The 16143-nt window shown below is 40.9% G+C and overlaps 1 protein-coding gene across 3 annotated transcripts in view; it reads left to right on the forward strand.

Annotated features, from left to right (window-relative positions):
- Positions 1 to 16143, forward strand: part of nlgn3a (neuroligin 3a) — a 232911-nt gene that overhangs the window by 189960 nt on the left and 26808 nt on the right. For all 3 annotated transcript variants that reach the window (XM_055643648.1, XM_055643649.1, XM_055643650.1), the window contains one exon: positions 14340 to 15129. In XM_055643648.1, the coding sequence (XP_055499623.1) occupies positions 14340 to 15129 (790 nt within the window). The remainder of the gene's footprint in view (positions 1 to 14339; positions 15130 to 16143) is intronic.

Consider the following 16143-nt stretch of genomic DNA (forward strand, 5'->3'; position numbering starts at 1 on the left):
ACAAGGCTACTGAAGGAGACAAGGAGAGATGGAGACAACTGGGATGTGTACTGGATTGTATGACTGGGCTGTGGACCTCTCCAGCAGGGCAAACTTGCATGACAGACCCATTAGCAGTATGGGTTATAGAGTGTATGCACTATGCAACCCGTTGTGGTGCAAGGGCAGTAGGGGACACTCTATTTGCTACTTGGTGGCATCCAAAATTACAGTCTTTTGCTCAGAAGGTAAGCAGTAATTGTCTGGTCTGTCAGAAATACAATCCAGGGAAAGGAATAGGATGTCCAGGAGGAAAAACACCATTGCCTATGGGTCCTTTTGAGACATTGCAAATGGACTACATTGAACTAGAAAGATGCCAAGGATACAAATACGTTATTGTCATAGTCGATGTATTCAGCCGTTGGATCAAAGCATATCCAACCCTTGACAATAAAGCAACTACTGTTGTCAAGGTGCTAATGAGATAAATTGTCCCTAGATTCAGCATTCCCATTCAACTTAGCTCAGATAATGGTCTACACTTTATTGGGCAAATCAATAACAAATTTTGTGAACAGCTGGGGATCCAACAGCAATTACACTGCGCTTATTGGCCGCAGGCTGCTGGACTTGTAGAAATGGCAAACCAGACCCTTAAAACTAAATTAGCCAAATTAAAGGCAGAGACCGGACTTGGATGGATTAAATTACTCCCAATAGCCCTATTTCAGATGAGAGTCAGCAGGGCAATCTAGATTAAGCCCAGCTGAAATTATTTACGCTAGGACTTTAAAAACCCCTTGGAACCAGAATGCGATGAAAATAGTAAATTTCCACCACATGACTGCAGAGATGACCGACTATATCTTAGCCTTGACCAGAGTCTTAAGGGATTTGCATTGTAGAGTGAGAGCAGCCTATGGGGATATGCCTTCATTAGTAACTATTCATTAGTAACTATTCATATGCCTTCATTAATAACTCCCATTGAAGTAAAACCTGGCGACTATATCTCAGTGAAGAATTGGGTAAGGAAAGGATCAGAAGTCCGTTGGGAAGGACCTTACCAAGTTCTTCTAATAACTCCAGCAGCAGTAAAAGTAGAGGGAAGAAATGCCTGGGTGCATCTTCATCATTGTAAAAGTATTAGTGAAGGTATCAGTGGTTAACTGGTTTCCTCCCAGGTTTTCTTAGAAATTCTCCACTCTATTACGAATTAAGGACCAATGAACTATCAAGATTGATGGATGGGATTCATGCCCATGAAACCTCGGGAGGTGAAGACTCATCAGACAGAAATCATGGAGCTACACCAACAAAAACTCGGGAAGCTCGATGAAATTCTGAAAAGCTACATCAACATCTTCTTGTTAGAACATTTGTTAAAGTATAGCAGTCATCGTTGTATTTTGGAGATATCATTTATGATGAGATAAAATGGGGGAATTTTAATACTGTCCAAATTAAAGGCACCATAAAATGGAGGATCCCTGCACTTGTCAGAATTGCTTAACCCTTGTCAGCTGAACTTTACAGGCTTTGAATGGCGCCAGCCAGTCTAGGCTCAGACTGGTATGCAGGATGGTGAATGGTCCAGGTGTTCTCCTTGTTTCTCCTAAATTGATAAAATGTATAGCAGTTTTGCAAATGAACCTTAAATGCATCATTTCGATTAGATCGCTGCAAAAGCATTGTAAATAGTATAAATAATGTTACAAGATAGTCATCCTGTTAATAGATGATTGGTCGAACTGTTTAGTCTTGGAGAAACTGTTTGAATCTCAGGGCACATGTTTCAATGCAAATTTGAACTTTCTTTCAAATACATTGTATTGGTTACTGTATTATGGGATTGGGGAAATGTCTATTATGTACTGTGTTAATCGATATCTGTTATTGGACTGTATAGAGACCACCCCCATGTGGTTCGGCCCCTCAAGTTTCGGGGACCTATAAAAGGCCGTTCCCACGAGGTCCTGTGTCAATCTTCTGGGAGAGCGCTTAGGACTGCGTGACCTTCTGGAGTGTCTCTGCTTGAACAAGGTTAAGAGGACTTGGCCAGGCAGGTACGAGAATCGAACCCGCGATGGTTAGGTATAGTAGTGGGAACTGTTATTGTGTTTTTCCAAAATAAAGTTTAGATGCGCAAGTGCTTGACTCAGTGATTTTTGAGTGCAACTAGACTGGGGGAACCTTAGAACGAGTTATTTACAACACCACGAGATAGTATCTCGAATATATCTATACGAAGATCAAGACATAAAGGGTTTTTGCTCGATTGGGAGTTGAGGCTGATATTGCAGCTCTCTCAATGGAAGTGGATGCCTTGAAGAAGAAACATGAGATTGAGGGACAAGAAGAACAGAAGAAAGAAGAGATGACGCGACAGAAAGAAGAGATGAGACGACAAGAAGAATAGATGAGGCGACGAAAGGAACAACTGGAACTAGACACAAAGATGGTGGTGGTCAAATCAAAGAAGGAGATATTGGAAAGTGAGGGTTCAAGATGCAGCTCCAGAGTATCGAAGACGATGAACTCTAGACCAAGAGGAAAAACTGCTCCAAGTGAGTCAGCAGTTGGATCAATTCCACAATCGAGGTCCACTGGATTTCACGGCTTTAAACACCCATTGGAAGAGGGGTGAAACTTTATCTCAGCAAATGGGTGCCAGATCGAAACAAACTAATTATGGAGCCACTGTAGAGGCTCGGGTCAAACCAATAACGGAGTATGCTTTTCCGGGGCCTGCTGCAGAGGCTCGAGCAAGCCAGTTTGAGTCACAGAGGCCTGCCTATCGTCCGTTGGTGCCAAGCCAAGGTTTTCAGGATGGATTATTGGCATTGATGAATAGTCAAGCTGAATTCATAACTCGACAAAATACCTCTCTCATTCTACCACCAGCAGAAATTCCTACATATGATGGAGATCTTTTGCAGTATGAAGCTTTCATAAGGGCATTAGAAGAAGTATTAGAACCGAAAATTACAGATGAAAAGGAGCGCTTACGATTTCTGATGAAGTACACAAGCAGAGATGTTCAGATACTTGTAGAAAGTTGTCAAAATGAGCCTGACAGCCATGGCTATAAAGAGGCCGGAAGATTACTTAAAGAACGCTTTGGTAATGGACAGAGGATTGCTAACGCATACATGGAGAAGGCCCGTGCTTGGAAAGACATCAAGCCAGAAGATGGGGAGGCATTGAGTGATTATGCAATAATTCTTAGAGGTTGTTGCAGCTCGATTAAATATCTCAGCCACATGGAGGAAATGAATCTTGCACGTAATACAAGAGTCATCATTAGTAAGTTGCCCAGAAGACTGAGAGAAGGGTGGAGAGATGAAGCAGGCAGAATATTGGATGAGAGGAAGCAAGTAGTCAGGCTACCAGACCTGGTGAAATTCTTAGACAGGCAAGTACGGTACATGTTAGAGCCACACCATGGGACTATTGAATATCATAAATCAATTGCAAATAACAAAGGTTCTACCTTTATCAAAACTGAAGAAAGACCAGAATCTAAGAGAAGTAGTTTTGCTACCCCTATAATACCTATGGAAATGACAGATGGACTGAAAGGAGATGTATCCTACTATCAAACAAATAGGATTGTGTTTGTTATGTGATGAAGTTGGTCACATCATAAGATGGTGTTGAAGATTCAAGAAGAAAGAGTATGAAGAAAGGGTGGAATTCTTGAAAAAGAAGGGAATCTGTTTTGGATGTTTGGAAAAAAGGACATATGGTGAGAGACTGTAAGAGTCCTATAATTTGTTATAAGTGCAGGCAATATCATCCTGAAGCACTTCACACTGTAAAGAAGCTACCAGAGCAAATGGAAGAGGATGAAACGGAGCAAACAGAACAGAAGATGCCAACTACTAGTGATGCTATCATCTCCCCTCAAGTAACTGCTCATATTGGGGCTGGGGTTGAAGCTTGTATCTTCTCTATCTTACCAGTACAGGTAAGGAACAGCAAGACGAATACAGTGTTGCAAACATATGCTTTTTTGGATCACGGACGTTCGGCTACCGTTTGCACAGAAAACCTGACGAGAAGGCTGGACATCACAGGAGAAGAGACTAAGATTTGGTTGCGTACCATGAATAAAGATAAAGAGAGCATGAGTCATTACATTACAAGTATGGAGATATCATGTTTGGATGAAGATAATGTTATACCAATATCTGAAGTGTTTACACATGGAACCATGCCTGTTGGTCGTCAAAATATACCCAGATGTGAGGACTTGAACCAATGGCCTTACCTGAAGGATGTCAAAATATCTGAAATAAATTCTAGTGTTGACCTTCTTATCGGAACAAATGCTTTGAAGGCATTGGAACCTATACAGATTGTGAGGAGCCAAGGTGATGGACCATATGCTGCGAAAACCCAACTTGGGTGGGTTCTCTATGGCTCCTTGAGAAGATATCACAAAAACGGGAATCAGAAGAACTACCCTACCATTGCTGTTAATCAAATATCTACTGATAAATTAGAAAAGCTGGTGATGAAGCAATAAAATCATGACTTCAATGAAAGTACCAATAAGAATCTGAAGAAATGTCTAGAAAAGAGTTAAAGTTTGTGGATATTATGAACTACTCAGTAAAGATTGACGGACACTATTGTCTGGACTTACCTCTTAAACAAGAAAGTGTTAATCTCCCGAATAATCGTCGTATGGCAGAGCAGCGTACCCAAACTTTGAAACGCAAGTTTGGCCAGAATACTAAATTTCATGAAGTAATAATCTCTTTGAAGAATAATTTATTCATGGATGATTGCTTAAAATCCATGTCAGCTGAGCTGGAAGCAATTCAAAATGGTAAAACATCTGACTTCCCTCTGCAATAAGGGAAGATTTACACTTTCTAAGTGATTCTAAATTCACCAATGAGGTGAAGTATGGCAGCAATGAAGACAACAAACAGGGTGGGTGCGATGATGCATACCTGTTTGACCCCCATTTCCCCAGTTAAGGGCTCGGACTCAGAGCCGCAGTTGCTGAGCACTGTCACATGGCCACTGGCACATGCCATCATGTAGAAGCCTCAATATTCTGATGTACTTGTCGTGACAACCGTACCTTGATAGTATGGCGGTCTACCGAGTTAAAAGCCTTTGTCAGGCTTATGAAGGCCATGTACAAAGGCTACCTTTTGTTTATAGAATTTTTCCTGCAGTTGCCATGCTGTGAATATCATGTCTGCTGTACCTCCGGTTGGGCGGAAGCCACACTGTGATATGGGAGTCCCTCCGCAGACATTGCTAGAAGTCGGTTTGCGAAGACACGAGCAAGGACTTTGCATGTTGTTGACAGGAGCGAGATGCCCTTGTAGTTTCCACATTCAGCCTTGTCCCCCTTCTTAAAAATGGTCACTGAATGTACGGAGTTCATATATGTTCTCCCTGCATCTACGTGGTTTTCACCGGGTGCTCTGATTTTCTCACACACTCCAAAGACATACAGGTTAATTGGATTCTGTAAATTGTTAAATCCTACTGTGTGGCATAGCGCTAGTGTACAGGGTGATCGTTGTTCAGCACAGACTCGGTGGGCCATAGGTCCTGTTTCCACGCTGTATCTCTAAAGTCAAATGTGTAAATCTGAGTTCTCTCTGCTGAACTGGTGAATATATTTGTATTGTGTTAAGAATCACGTTGTCTGCATGGGCACCGTGATTTAGTTGACTCATAGTGATAAAAAATGACTTCTCCTAGCAAGTGTTCCCTTACCACTTCTACATTATCCAAATCATGAACAAAGAACAAGACTGTAAGGCCTTAATTTTGCGTATTGTGTCTTTCATGCGTGAACTGAATGTGAAGTTCCTTGAGCAACTTGGATTAAATATATGTCAAGAGTCAAGAGTGTTTGTTGTCATATGTCCCAGATAGAACAATGAATTTCTTACGCTGCAGCACAACAGAATATGTAAACATAGTACAAAAACAAAAGAAAAAAAGGGTCAACGTGTGTGTATATATATAGACATACACACATACTCAAAAAAACAAACAATTATAACGCAATAATAATGTCTTTTGTAGTTCAGAGCTTATCTGTTGTCGTGTTTAATAGCCTGATGGCTGAAGGGAAGATGCTGTTCCTGAACCTGGACGTTACAGTTTTCAAGCTCCTGTACCTTCTTCCCGATGGCAGTGATGAAATGAGTGTGTGGCCAGGTTGGTGTGGTTCTCTGATGATGCTGGCTGCCTTTTTGAGGCAGCGACTCCAATAAATCCCTTCGATGGTGGGGAGGTCAAAGCCGGTGATGGACTGGGCAGTGGTCGCACCCTTTGGCAGTCTTTTCCGCTCCTGGACGTTCAAGTTGCCGAACCAGGCCACAATGCAACCAGTCAATATGCTCTCTATTGTACACCTGTAGAAGTTCAAGAGAATGCTCTTTAACATACCAATCTCTGTAATCTTCTCAGGAAGTAGTAGCGCTGATGTGCTTTCTTTATAATTGCATCAGTGTGCTGGGTCCAGGAAAGATCTTCGGAAATATGCACGCCCAGAAATTTGACGTTTTTGACTCTCTCCACCATCGTCCCATTGATATAAACAGGACTGTGGGTCCTCATCTTTCCTCTTCCAAAGTCCACAATCAGTTCCTTGGTTTTACTGATATTGAGAGCCAGGTTGTTGTGCTGGTGAATCATTTGGTGAATCGGTCAATGGCGATGGATAACCTGAAAAATAGGAGTCACAGTTCATGTTCTCATTAGACTTCCTTTTTCCAGCCTTCTCCCCCCCATCCCTCCCAACAATAATCAACCTGAAGAAGTGTCCTGACCTGAAACATCACCTCTCCATGTTCTCCATGGATGCTGCCTGACCTGCTGAGTTACTTCAGCACTTTGTGTCCTTTCATGAATTACAATATGTACTTGCAAATTTACGGTGTTTGTCTTCCATTCAAGTTGAATATATTGTTCACATCATAGATAAGAATGGACCGATGATTCACTTTTATCTTTTGAGCCTGTTCCAACTCAGATGTGGCAGCTACTTCATTATTGCAGTTTACAAATGATGGACTCGAGGGTGACATTTTTATTTCAAACAACAGTTCCACCTTCTACATACAGAAATAGAGAGGTCATTAGGTGCAAGACTGATGGTGGCAAAATGTTAGATACAATTGCCCAGGCCAATTTGCTACCATGCACAGTTTTACCTGGAAATGATTACCAGTGCCACCTAAATGAGTACAATTTACGTGCAAATTGTAAATAAGAATGGATTAGAAAATAATTTTTGGCTCATTTCCTTGAGTGTGGAAGTTCTGATGAAATATTAACCATATCTCTTTCCCCAGATGGCAATGTACAGTCACCTGTTTCACCCTCTGCTCATCCATATTTACTTGACAGCAGACCTAGCGAACACCTGCCACACTATGTAAGGACAGCTATAAAAATAAGGAACTAGATTTTGTTATTGAGAGCTTCAGCACTAGATGAGATAAGGTTTGAAAGCTATCACTGCAAGCATTGATATTGTAGGTCAGAGGTGTGTCCTTGTAAATGAAAACTGAGCCAGATGGCACAGATTTTTAGATTGAAGTTAGAGTGTTGTAGACAAATTTGAGAGGTGGCATTAGATGACTGAGATTTAGTGATTAAATGAAGATGCATTACTTTATAGATGGGAAATGTGAATTTATGTCGAGAGGAAAGGCAGAACAAAGAGTCACTGAAAATATAACATAAAATAATGTTTTTAAAATTAAAAATATTTGTGTTATACTGTTTTTTGGGAGCTGGGGACTGAAAGTTAATGTGTTAATAGGGATAGAATCTTTGTTGTTTTAGAAGGATGCGTATGAATAAGTCTTCCATAAAAATAACATTTGCCATACAAGATAAAATTCATATTTTACTTGCATTTGCTGAAAGCTCAGTAGCCATTGCTGAGTTACACAAACATGCAGGCTGCTTTCCATTTATTATGTTCGAGGAGCACTTGAAACATTACCCATACGGTAGAGACTGTACAAGTTGGTCAAGTGTGTGACTTCCCAAAGAAAATGAATGGTGTTAAATTTAACCCAGTTTTTTTAAGCTGGGGGGTGGATAACCTACTGCATTTCCCTTCCCCACCACCTCCCTTACTGCCCCCACATCTGACATGGTCATTTGACAGTCAGTCTGGGTTAAAATCAGCAATGAATTGTTTACAACATGAATTAATTGTGAAGAAATAAGTTTTCAGCTTGCAGGAATTTTTAACATGCCGAAATTTAGAAAAATCTGCTTGATGTGTTCTGAAATCCCTGAATGATCTTTTTGGCGGCTATAGATTGAAACTGATCAGGACCGGCCATGTAAGCTGACCGTACATTTGTGGTAAAGTAATATTCGAGCCCTAGGAAAGTAGACATGTATAACAGAAGTGTCAGAGTGAACAGTGGACAAGAGGAACTGCAGATGCTGATAACAAGTAACGGACCATTCTTCAGACTGATTATAGTGCGGTGTAGGGGGGGTGTAGGTAGAAAATTATGTGGGGACGGGACAAAGTCTGACAAGCTAAACATGGGGGGGAGGGGGTGTTGGCAGATGGTTGGACAGAGGCCAGAGATGAGAAGACAAAAGGTGTGAGATAAAGAGATAAGGATAGAGGAGGTATGAAATGTGAAGGACTGTCAGTGGATGGGGAGAGAAGGGAAAGGGAGAAATCCAGGTGAGGCACAAGGAAAAGAGGAAGCAAGGAAGAAAAATGGTGGGGGGGGGGGGGGAGAAGTGTGAAGTTTTACTACCAATCAGAGCTACTTTCTACAAAATCTCTAAATAACTATTGGTAATAAAATGGGGATAATGGAAGATTCAAAGTGTATTGAGTAAGGTTATCAGTGAGGATAGCCAGCAGCAATATTACAGAAACCACTTTGTGAGTATAGAAATGATACGATGGTGAACAGAATATTGCTGGAATAATAATGTGTAACCTTGTAACACATTTGATATACTGAGGAATAACTAATTATCCTCAGTATGGGGTATAATAACTAATTATACCCCATATCTGTGGAAGGTTTTGCTGGAATTGATGAGTGCCTAGAGGAAGTTTACGAGAATAATCCAAGGAATGATTGGGTTCACATATGATGAGCATTTGATGGTACTGGGCCTGTACTCACTGGAGTTTAATATGAGGGGGGAAGGGGCTCATTGATGCCTAGCAAATAGTGAAAGGCCTGGATAGAGTGGATGTGGAGAGGATGTTTCCACTAGTGGGAGAGTTTAGCACCAGAGGCCATAGCCTCAGAATAAAAGGAAATGAGGAAATTCATTAGAAACATAGAAACATAGAAAAGAGGTGCAGGAGGAGGCCATTCGGCCCTTCGAGCCAGCAGCACCATTCATTGTGATCATGGCTGATCGTCCCCTATCAATAACCCGTGCCTGCCTTCTCCTCATATCCCTTAACTCCACTAGCCCCTATCTAACTCTCTCTTAAATCCATCCAGTGACTTGGTCTCCACTGTCCTCTGTGGCAGGGAATGCCACAAATTCACAACTCTCTGCGTGAAAACGTTTTTTCTCACCTCAATCTTAAATGACCTCCACTTTATTCTAAGACTGGCCCCTGGATCTGGACTCGCCCAACATTGGGAACATTTTTCCTGCATCTAGCTTGTCCAGTCCTTTTATAATTTTCTATGTTTCTATAAGATCCCCCTCATCCTTCTAAACTCCAGTGAATAATAATAATAATTATTCGTCAGAGGGTAATGAACCCATGGAATTCATTGCCACAAAGGCACATGGAGGCCAGGCCAATGGATATTTTTAAGGCAGGGATAAATAGATTCTTGATTAGTAAGGTGCCAGATATTATGGGGAAAAGGCAGGAGAAAAGGGTTGAGCGAAAGATAGATCAGCAATGATTAAATTGCAGAGTAGACTTGATGGGCCAAATGGCCTAATTCTGCTCCTATAACTAACTGGTAATCAGTTTCTTAGCTTATCAGAAACATCAAAATAATAGGATATTATCCAGGAAATTGGTCATAATTGAATAAAAATTGCAGGAAATCGGAAATAGAAGATAACAAATTTAAAATATTTTGGATTATTTTGAGGAAACAAAAGCTGGTCTTAAACTGTTTTTCACCAATTTTGAAGTTTTCATGAAAGAATAAGTTAGAAGAAGAAATAGCAATCTGGAAACATGAGATCAGTGCAATCAGTACATAGAAAGATAATATTTTTAAGATTTTTAAGATTATAGGACTAGCATTGGTAATATTAATGATGGTAGCACTGAGAGAAGATTGCTGCCTGGAGAAAGAGAAGGCTCATTGGCTGGAGGCAACAGGGACATTTTCCCTTGGAACCCGTTCAGGAGTGTTTGCAAACTCTTACATGAATTCTTACAGTATATGAGAAAAATCTTTATATTTCAGAAGGAATTGGGCTTTATAGAGGAATAAGAGGGGTAGAGGACAGGGTTAAGATACTTTGACGTGGCTACAAGAAACATGTTAGCTATCCCACTGGGTGTGATGTATTAAATGACTGCATGTAACATATGCCACCACTTTGTGACAGATAAAAAGCATACACATCAGCAAAAGCTATCTCTATTATTGATATGGTTGTTAGCAGCATAATTGGCACTTAGAGGAATTTTTCATGTTGTGAGTAGTTTTTCATGTTGGCTTTCTCCCCCTTACTAAAATCAGTCTGAAGCAGGGTCCTGACCTGAAATGCCACCTATTCCTGATCTCCAGCGATGCTACCTGACCCGTTAGTAATCACAGCACTTTGTGTCTTTTTTTGTAAACCAGCATCTGCAGTTCCTTGTGTCTACATGTTGACATTATGTCAGTTGCTTAAATGGAAGATATTATTTGCAGTGCCCACTGAGGTCACATTGCAGTCCTTGGTGGTTATTCATTAGAAATACTTATTTAGAAATGTAATGGCTACATTAAAGGTTAATATTCTGTCATGAAATTAATGTAATAATGAAATATCAGGCTGTCATCAAAACCCATCTGGTATATTAATGCCCTTTAGGGAGCAACATTTGTCACCCTTGCCTAATCTTACCCTAGACATACAATTCCAGATCTGGATCAATGTTCTTAACTAAAGCAAATACCTATTATGACGAGAATTGGGAACAGACAATAAATACTTAACTTGCCAACAACACCTGCATACCGTGAATGAAAAATACAAAAAAGGTACATTGGCAAGCTCCTGCAATAAAGTTGAAGTTAACAGGATTAAATTTATGCTGCAAGAGCATTGTACCAGAAAGAAGCGGCAGACAATCTCATTAAATAAAACATTAGGAATTTGAAACTGTAGGGAATTGGGATTAGACCTTTTCTAATCAGCTTAATTATGAATGCAGCGTTTATGCTACAGATGTGTATTGCTTTGCAAATGCACTAATTACAGTTCTTTGTTATTTGTGAAAATGTAAAATAAAGACTTTAAGAACAACTTCAATTTAATATAACAAAAACATCCCAAAGCGCTTCATTAGAGTGTTATCCAACAAAACCTAACCGCAAGCTAAAGAGATATTAGGAAGGATGACAAAATCATGACCAGTGTGGTTGGTTTGAAAACGCATCTGAAAGGAAGAAAGAGAGGTAGAAAGGCAGTGGCAGAGACTGAAATCTAAAGGTTAAGGCTTCAGAAGCTAAAGACATGGCTGACAGTAGTAGAATGTTTAAATTCACAGATGAGCAAGCAGCCAGGAACTGTAAAAATACAAGGTAGATCACAAAATGCTGGAGTAACTCTGTAGGACCGGCAGCATCTCTTGAGAGAAGAGGAATGGGTGACGTTTCGTCTGAAGAAGGGTCTCGACCCGAAACATCATCCATTCCTTCTCTCTAGAGATGCTGCCTGTCCCGCTGAGTTACTCCAGCTTTTTGTGTTTATCTTCGGTTTAAACCAGCATCTGCAGTTCCTTGTTCCAACAATAGAGTTGTGGATTATTTGTCACATGCCACAATATACTTTTGGTTTAATGCAATTGGTAACTTCCTCTACAACTCTGTAACTATTCGTTCTTTTAGATTTCAAGGACACAAGGTGAAACGTTGGATTTTATGAATAAGAAACATTTCTAAAAGATTTATTTAAGTACTTTTGATGTTATAAAAACAGCAAAGCACAAACTCATTCGAGAGATTGGGGAGATAATAGGGGAGACATTGAAGAAGATAACAGAACAGAAAGCAACATTTTGAAATTGGTGAAGATTGTGGAAAGATAAATTGCTATTTCCAGAGTGCAAGGTGACTGATTAATTCTGACAAGAATGAAGCTGTGAGGCTGTTGGACGTGAGTTGGGACATGGTGTAGCTCACATCTAACACCCTCGGATTTTCATAGAATGCTGTGATAAGATACTAATTTGAAAGCGAGGATAAAAGATTGTTCAAATCTCTATGTTGTGAGATGAGGGAATGTAAAGGACTTTATTAATGAGACCTTCATGTAATATAGCATAAGTGAACAAAGTCCTTGAATTGATATTTGTGTGGGATGATGACATGTTGTAGAAATCTGGTTTCTCCCGGTGCTTTTTGCAGGCAGCAAGGATATCATCTCTTATACATTTTTGAAGGACAGAGGGTAAATGATAAAGTGTAATTCAGACTCAAAGGCATGAGGCGGTATGTAGTACTGACAGAGATAGAATGAAAGGTATTAAAAATAGGGATTCTGAAATCAGTACATTGAAATAAAAATGCAAATGGAGGCTTTCAAGAGAAGTAAGATAAAAATACTAAAAGTATTTTAGAGTAGGGTTCAATTGGCAATGGCTTGGAAATAACTTGTAGTTAGATAGGGCAGAGTTTTGTTGGTGAGGGAGCATCAGGACAGCACAGAATGTCAAGCTTGGATGTTCCATTAGCTGGTAGATGAATTGGGATGAAGCCACACACTGAAACTGTAATAGAATCAGACAATTATTTTGAAGGAGAGGAAGTGAAGTTCGAACTTCAGCCCTGGGTCAATCAAGACGTGACAGGGGCATTGCTGAAATGAATCTGAGCAAATAGCAGGTCAGTGAGGAATAATTAGGCATTGCACAGTTCCTGCCACAGTTCAACTAAAAATAAGTTGTGAGTGGAAGGCTTTAGAATGGGGCAGGGGAAGTATGAAGGGGAAGCTCCTGAATGGATGGTTGATGGTTGGGCATTCAGTGGGCTGAAAAGGTCACTTCCAAGCTGAATCTTTCAATTACGCCATTAAACTGGATTTAGTGCAGAGATGATTTATGAGGATGGTGCCAGGAATCGAGGCCCGAGCTATAGGAAGAGATTGGGCAGGCTAAGACTTTATTCCTTGGAGCGCACGCAGGAGGCTGAGGGGTGATCTTATAATGGTGTGTAATATTATGAGGGGAATAGACAGGGTGCATAGAATATTTTACCCAATCATATGACTGTCATATGTTGATAGAATGGAGCGGCTGGGCCTGTATACTCTGGAAATTAGAAGAATGAGAAGGGATCTTATTGAAACATGTAAGATTATTATATGACACGCTAGAGGCAGGAAATATGTTCCCAATGTTGGGGGAGTCCAGAACCAGGGGCCACAGTTTAAGAATAAGGGGTAAGCAATTTTGAACAGGGAAATACTTTTTCACACAGAGAGTTGTGACTGGAATTCTCTGCCTCAGTGGAGGCCATTTTTCTGGATGCTTTCAAGAGAGTTAGATAGAGTTCTTAAAGATAGCATAGTCAAGGGATATGGGGAGAAGGCAGGAACGGGGTACTGATTGTGATGATCAGCCATGATCACATTGAATAACGGTGCTGGCTCGAAGGGCCAAATGGCCTACTCCTGCACCTACTGTCTATTGTCTCCTAAATAGGTATAAGGTAAGACAGGAAAAGACATAATAGGAATGTAAAGGGCAACATTTTATCACAGAGCGTGGTGGACGAGCTGCCAGAGGAAGTAGTTGAGGCAGGTATAATAACAACATTTAAAAGACCTTGGTCAGATATATGGATAGGAAAATATTCAAGAGATCTGGGCCAAGCACAAAAGGACTAGCTTGGTCAACATGGACAAGTTCGGCTCAGAAGGGTCCTGAGCCGAAATGTCACCTTACTAGGTTCTTCAGAGATGCTAACTGATGCGCTGAGCTACTCCAGCACTGTGTCTTCTTGGTCCTCAAGGCCTAGTTGAATGATGTATGAATGACTCTATAACACTATCGATGTAAGAAGTGGCTGCTAAGTAGGGATTGTCACTGAACCAAGTTGTTTACCTTGTTGGTCTAATAGCCTTTCTCACTATCTAAAGTTCTAATCTTTTATTATCCGGTTCTCTGATTTTGTCTTTAGGTCTTTTCCAAAGAGCAATTATTCAGAGCGGGTCAGCCTTGTCGAGCTGGGCGGTGAATTATCAGCCTGCAAAATACACCAGATTGCTGGCGGAGAAAGTGGGCTGCAACATGCTGGATACCCTCGACATGGTGGACTGCCTGAGACAGAAGTCGTACAAGGAGCTAGTAGAGCAGGACATCAAGCCAGCGCAGTACCATGTTGCATTCGGCCCAGTCATTGATGGAGATGTAATACCGGACGATCCTGAGATTCTGATGGAGCAGGGAGAGTTCCTAAATTATGACATCATGTTGGGAGTCAACCAGGGAGAAGGTTTCAAGTTTGTGGAATGGATAGTGGATCAGGAGGACGGCATATCTGGAAGTGACTTTGATTTCACTGTTTCCAAGTTTGTGGATAACCTTTATGGCTACCCTGAGGGCAAGGATACACTCCGTGAAACGATCAAGTTCATGTACACTGACTGGGCAGACCGGGACAATCCTGAGACGCGACGGAAAACCTTAGTGGCTCTGTTTACTGACCACCAGTGGGTCGAACCTGCAGTGGTAACAGCAGATCTACACGCTCGTTATGGTTCTCCTACATATTTTTATGCTTTCTACCACCACTGTCAGAGCGACATGAAGCCGGCCTGGTCAGATGCTTCTCATGGCGATGAGGTGCCCTACGTCTTTGGCATCCCCATGATTGGACCGACTGATCTGTTCCCTTGCAACTTTTCAAAAAATGACGTGATGCTTAGTGCTGTTGTCATGACGTATTGGACAAACTTTGCCAAAACAGGGTAAGCAAAATATTTGTTTGTATTACTAGCTATTGGTTCTGCAAAAGTGAAATGGGCTACTGACTGAAGATGTGAGCATAGAGAAATTGACTTGTTGCTCTTGGCATAGCAGATCTGTAACATCTTGCTCTGCTGATGGAGTGGGGACACTTTAAACAATACTAATTGCTTGAAACAGAGAAGTCTCTGGGGTAGAAGTTTTTGCTCCACACATAATGATATGTGGGAAGACATCTTATCAGATTTGCATGAGAACCCAGGCCATTGTTCAACATGAGAGGGGGCTTCCATGTGTTGTCCTTAAAATAACAGAGGTGTCATTTTGGACTGAAATTAAATATTGTACCTTGTAGGTTTGCCCACTTTTTCCCAGCTCCTTTACAAAATTATTGGAAATATGCTATGCAGTCCATATTCTAAAATGACAGGTAGCAATCCATACAAGTTCTAATGATAGGGAAAAGCCTGGTTCCAAAGCTGTCATACATGGACACCAAAGGAGCATAGTTATTCTTCCTGTCCCCAGATTATGAATCAACCAGAGGTAGTGATTTGGTCTTTTGACCACCACTTCCAGGCCTACTCTTGGGCTAGAGGTGGCTTCAAAATTAATGACATTGTTCAGATTTTGACAGGGCCAGGATCTACTCATGCCAGTTGATGGATGCTCCAGATCACTTGGATTTTGGGTTGCCGAGTTTCAGGAACATCCCTTGCACCAAACAGATGTCTAAATTAGGACATCGTTGTTGCTCCATTAAAGCTGCAAATGAAACAAAAGGACACCAAAAAAAATGTGCATCGGTGCTGGCTCCGATTTGTTCTGTACCTTTTCACACCTCTAATTTCCCTCTCTCCTGACTCTCACTCTGAAGATAGGTTTCGACCCCAAATGTCACCTATTCCTCAACCAAAGATGCTGCCTGCCCACTGAGTTACTCCAGCATTTTGTATCTATATTTGCTGAAAAAATAATATCTTTCTTGGATTTAAAAAATAAATGCTATATAGTAA

The sequence above is a fragment of the Leucoraja erinacea genome, chromosome 12 (assembly GCF_028641065.1).
Source record: "Leucoraja erinacea ecotype New England chromosome 12, Leri_hhj_1, whole genome shotgun sequence".
NCBI classification, from domain to species: Eukaryota; Metazoa; Chordata; class Chondrichthyes; order Rajiformes; family Rajidae; genus Leucoraja; species Leucoraja erinaceus.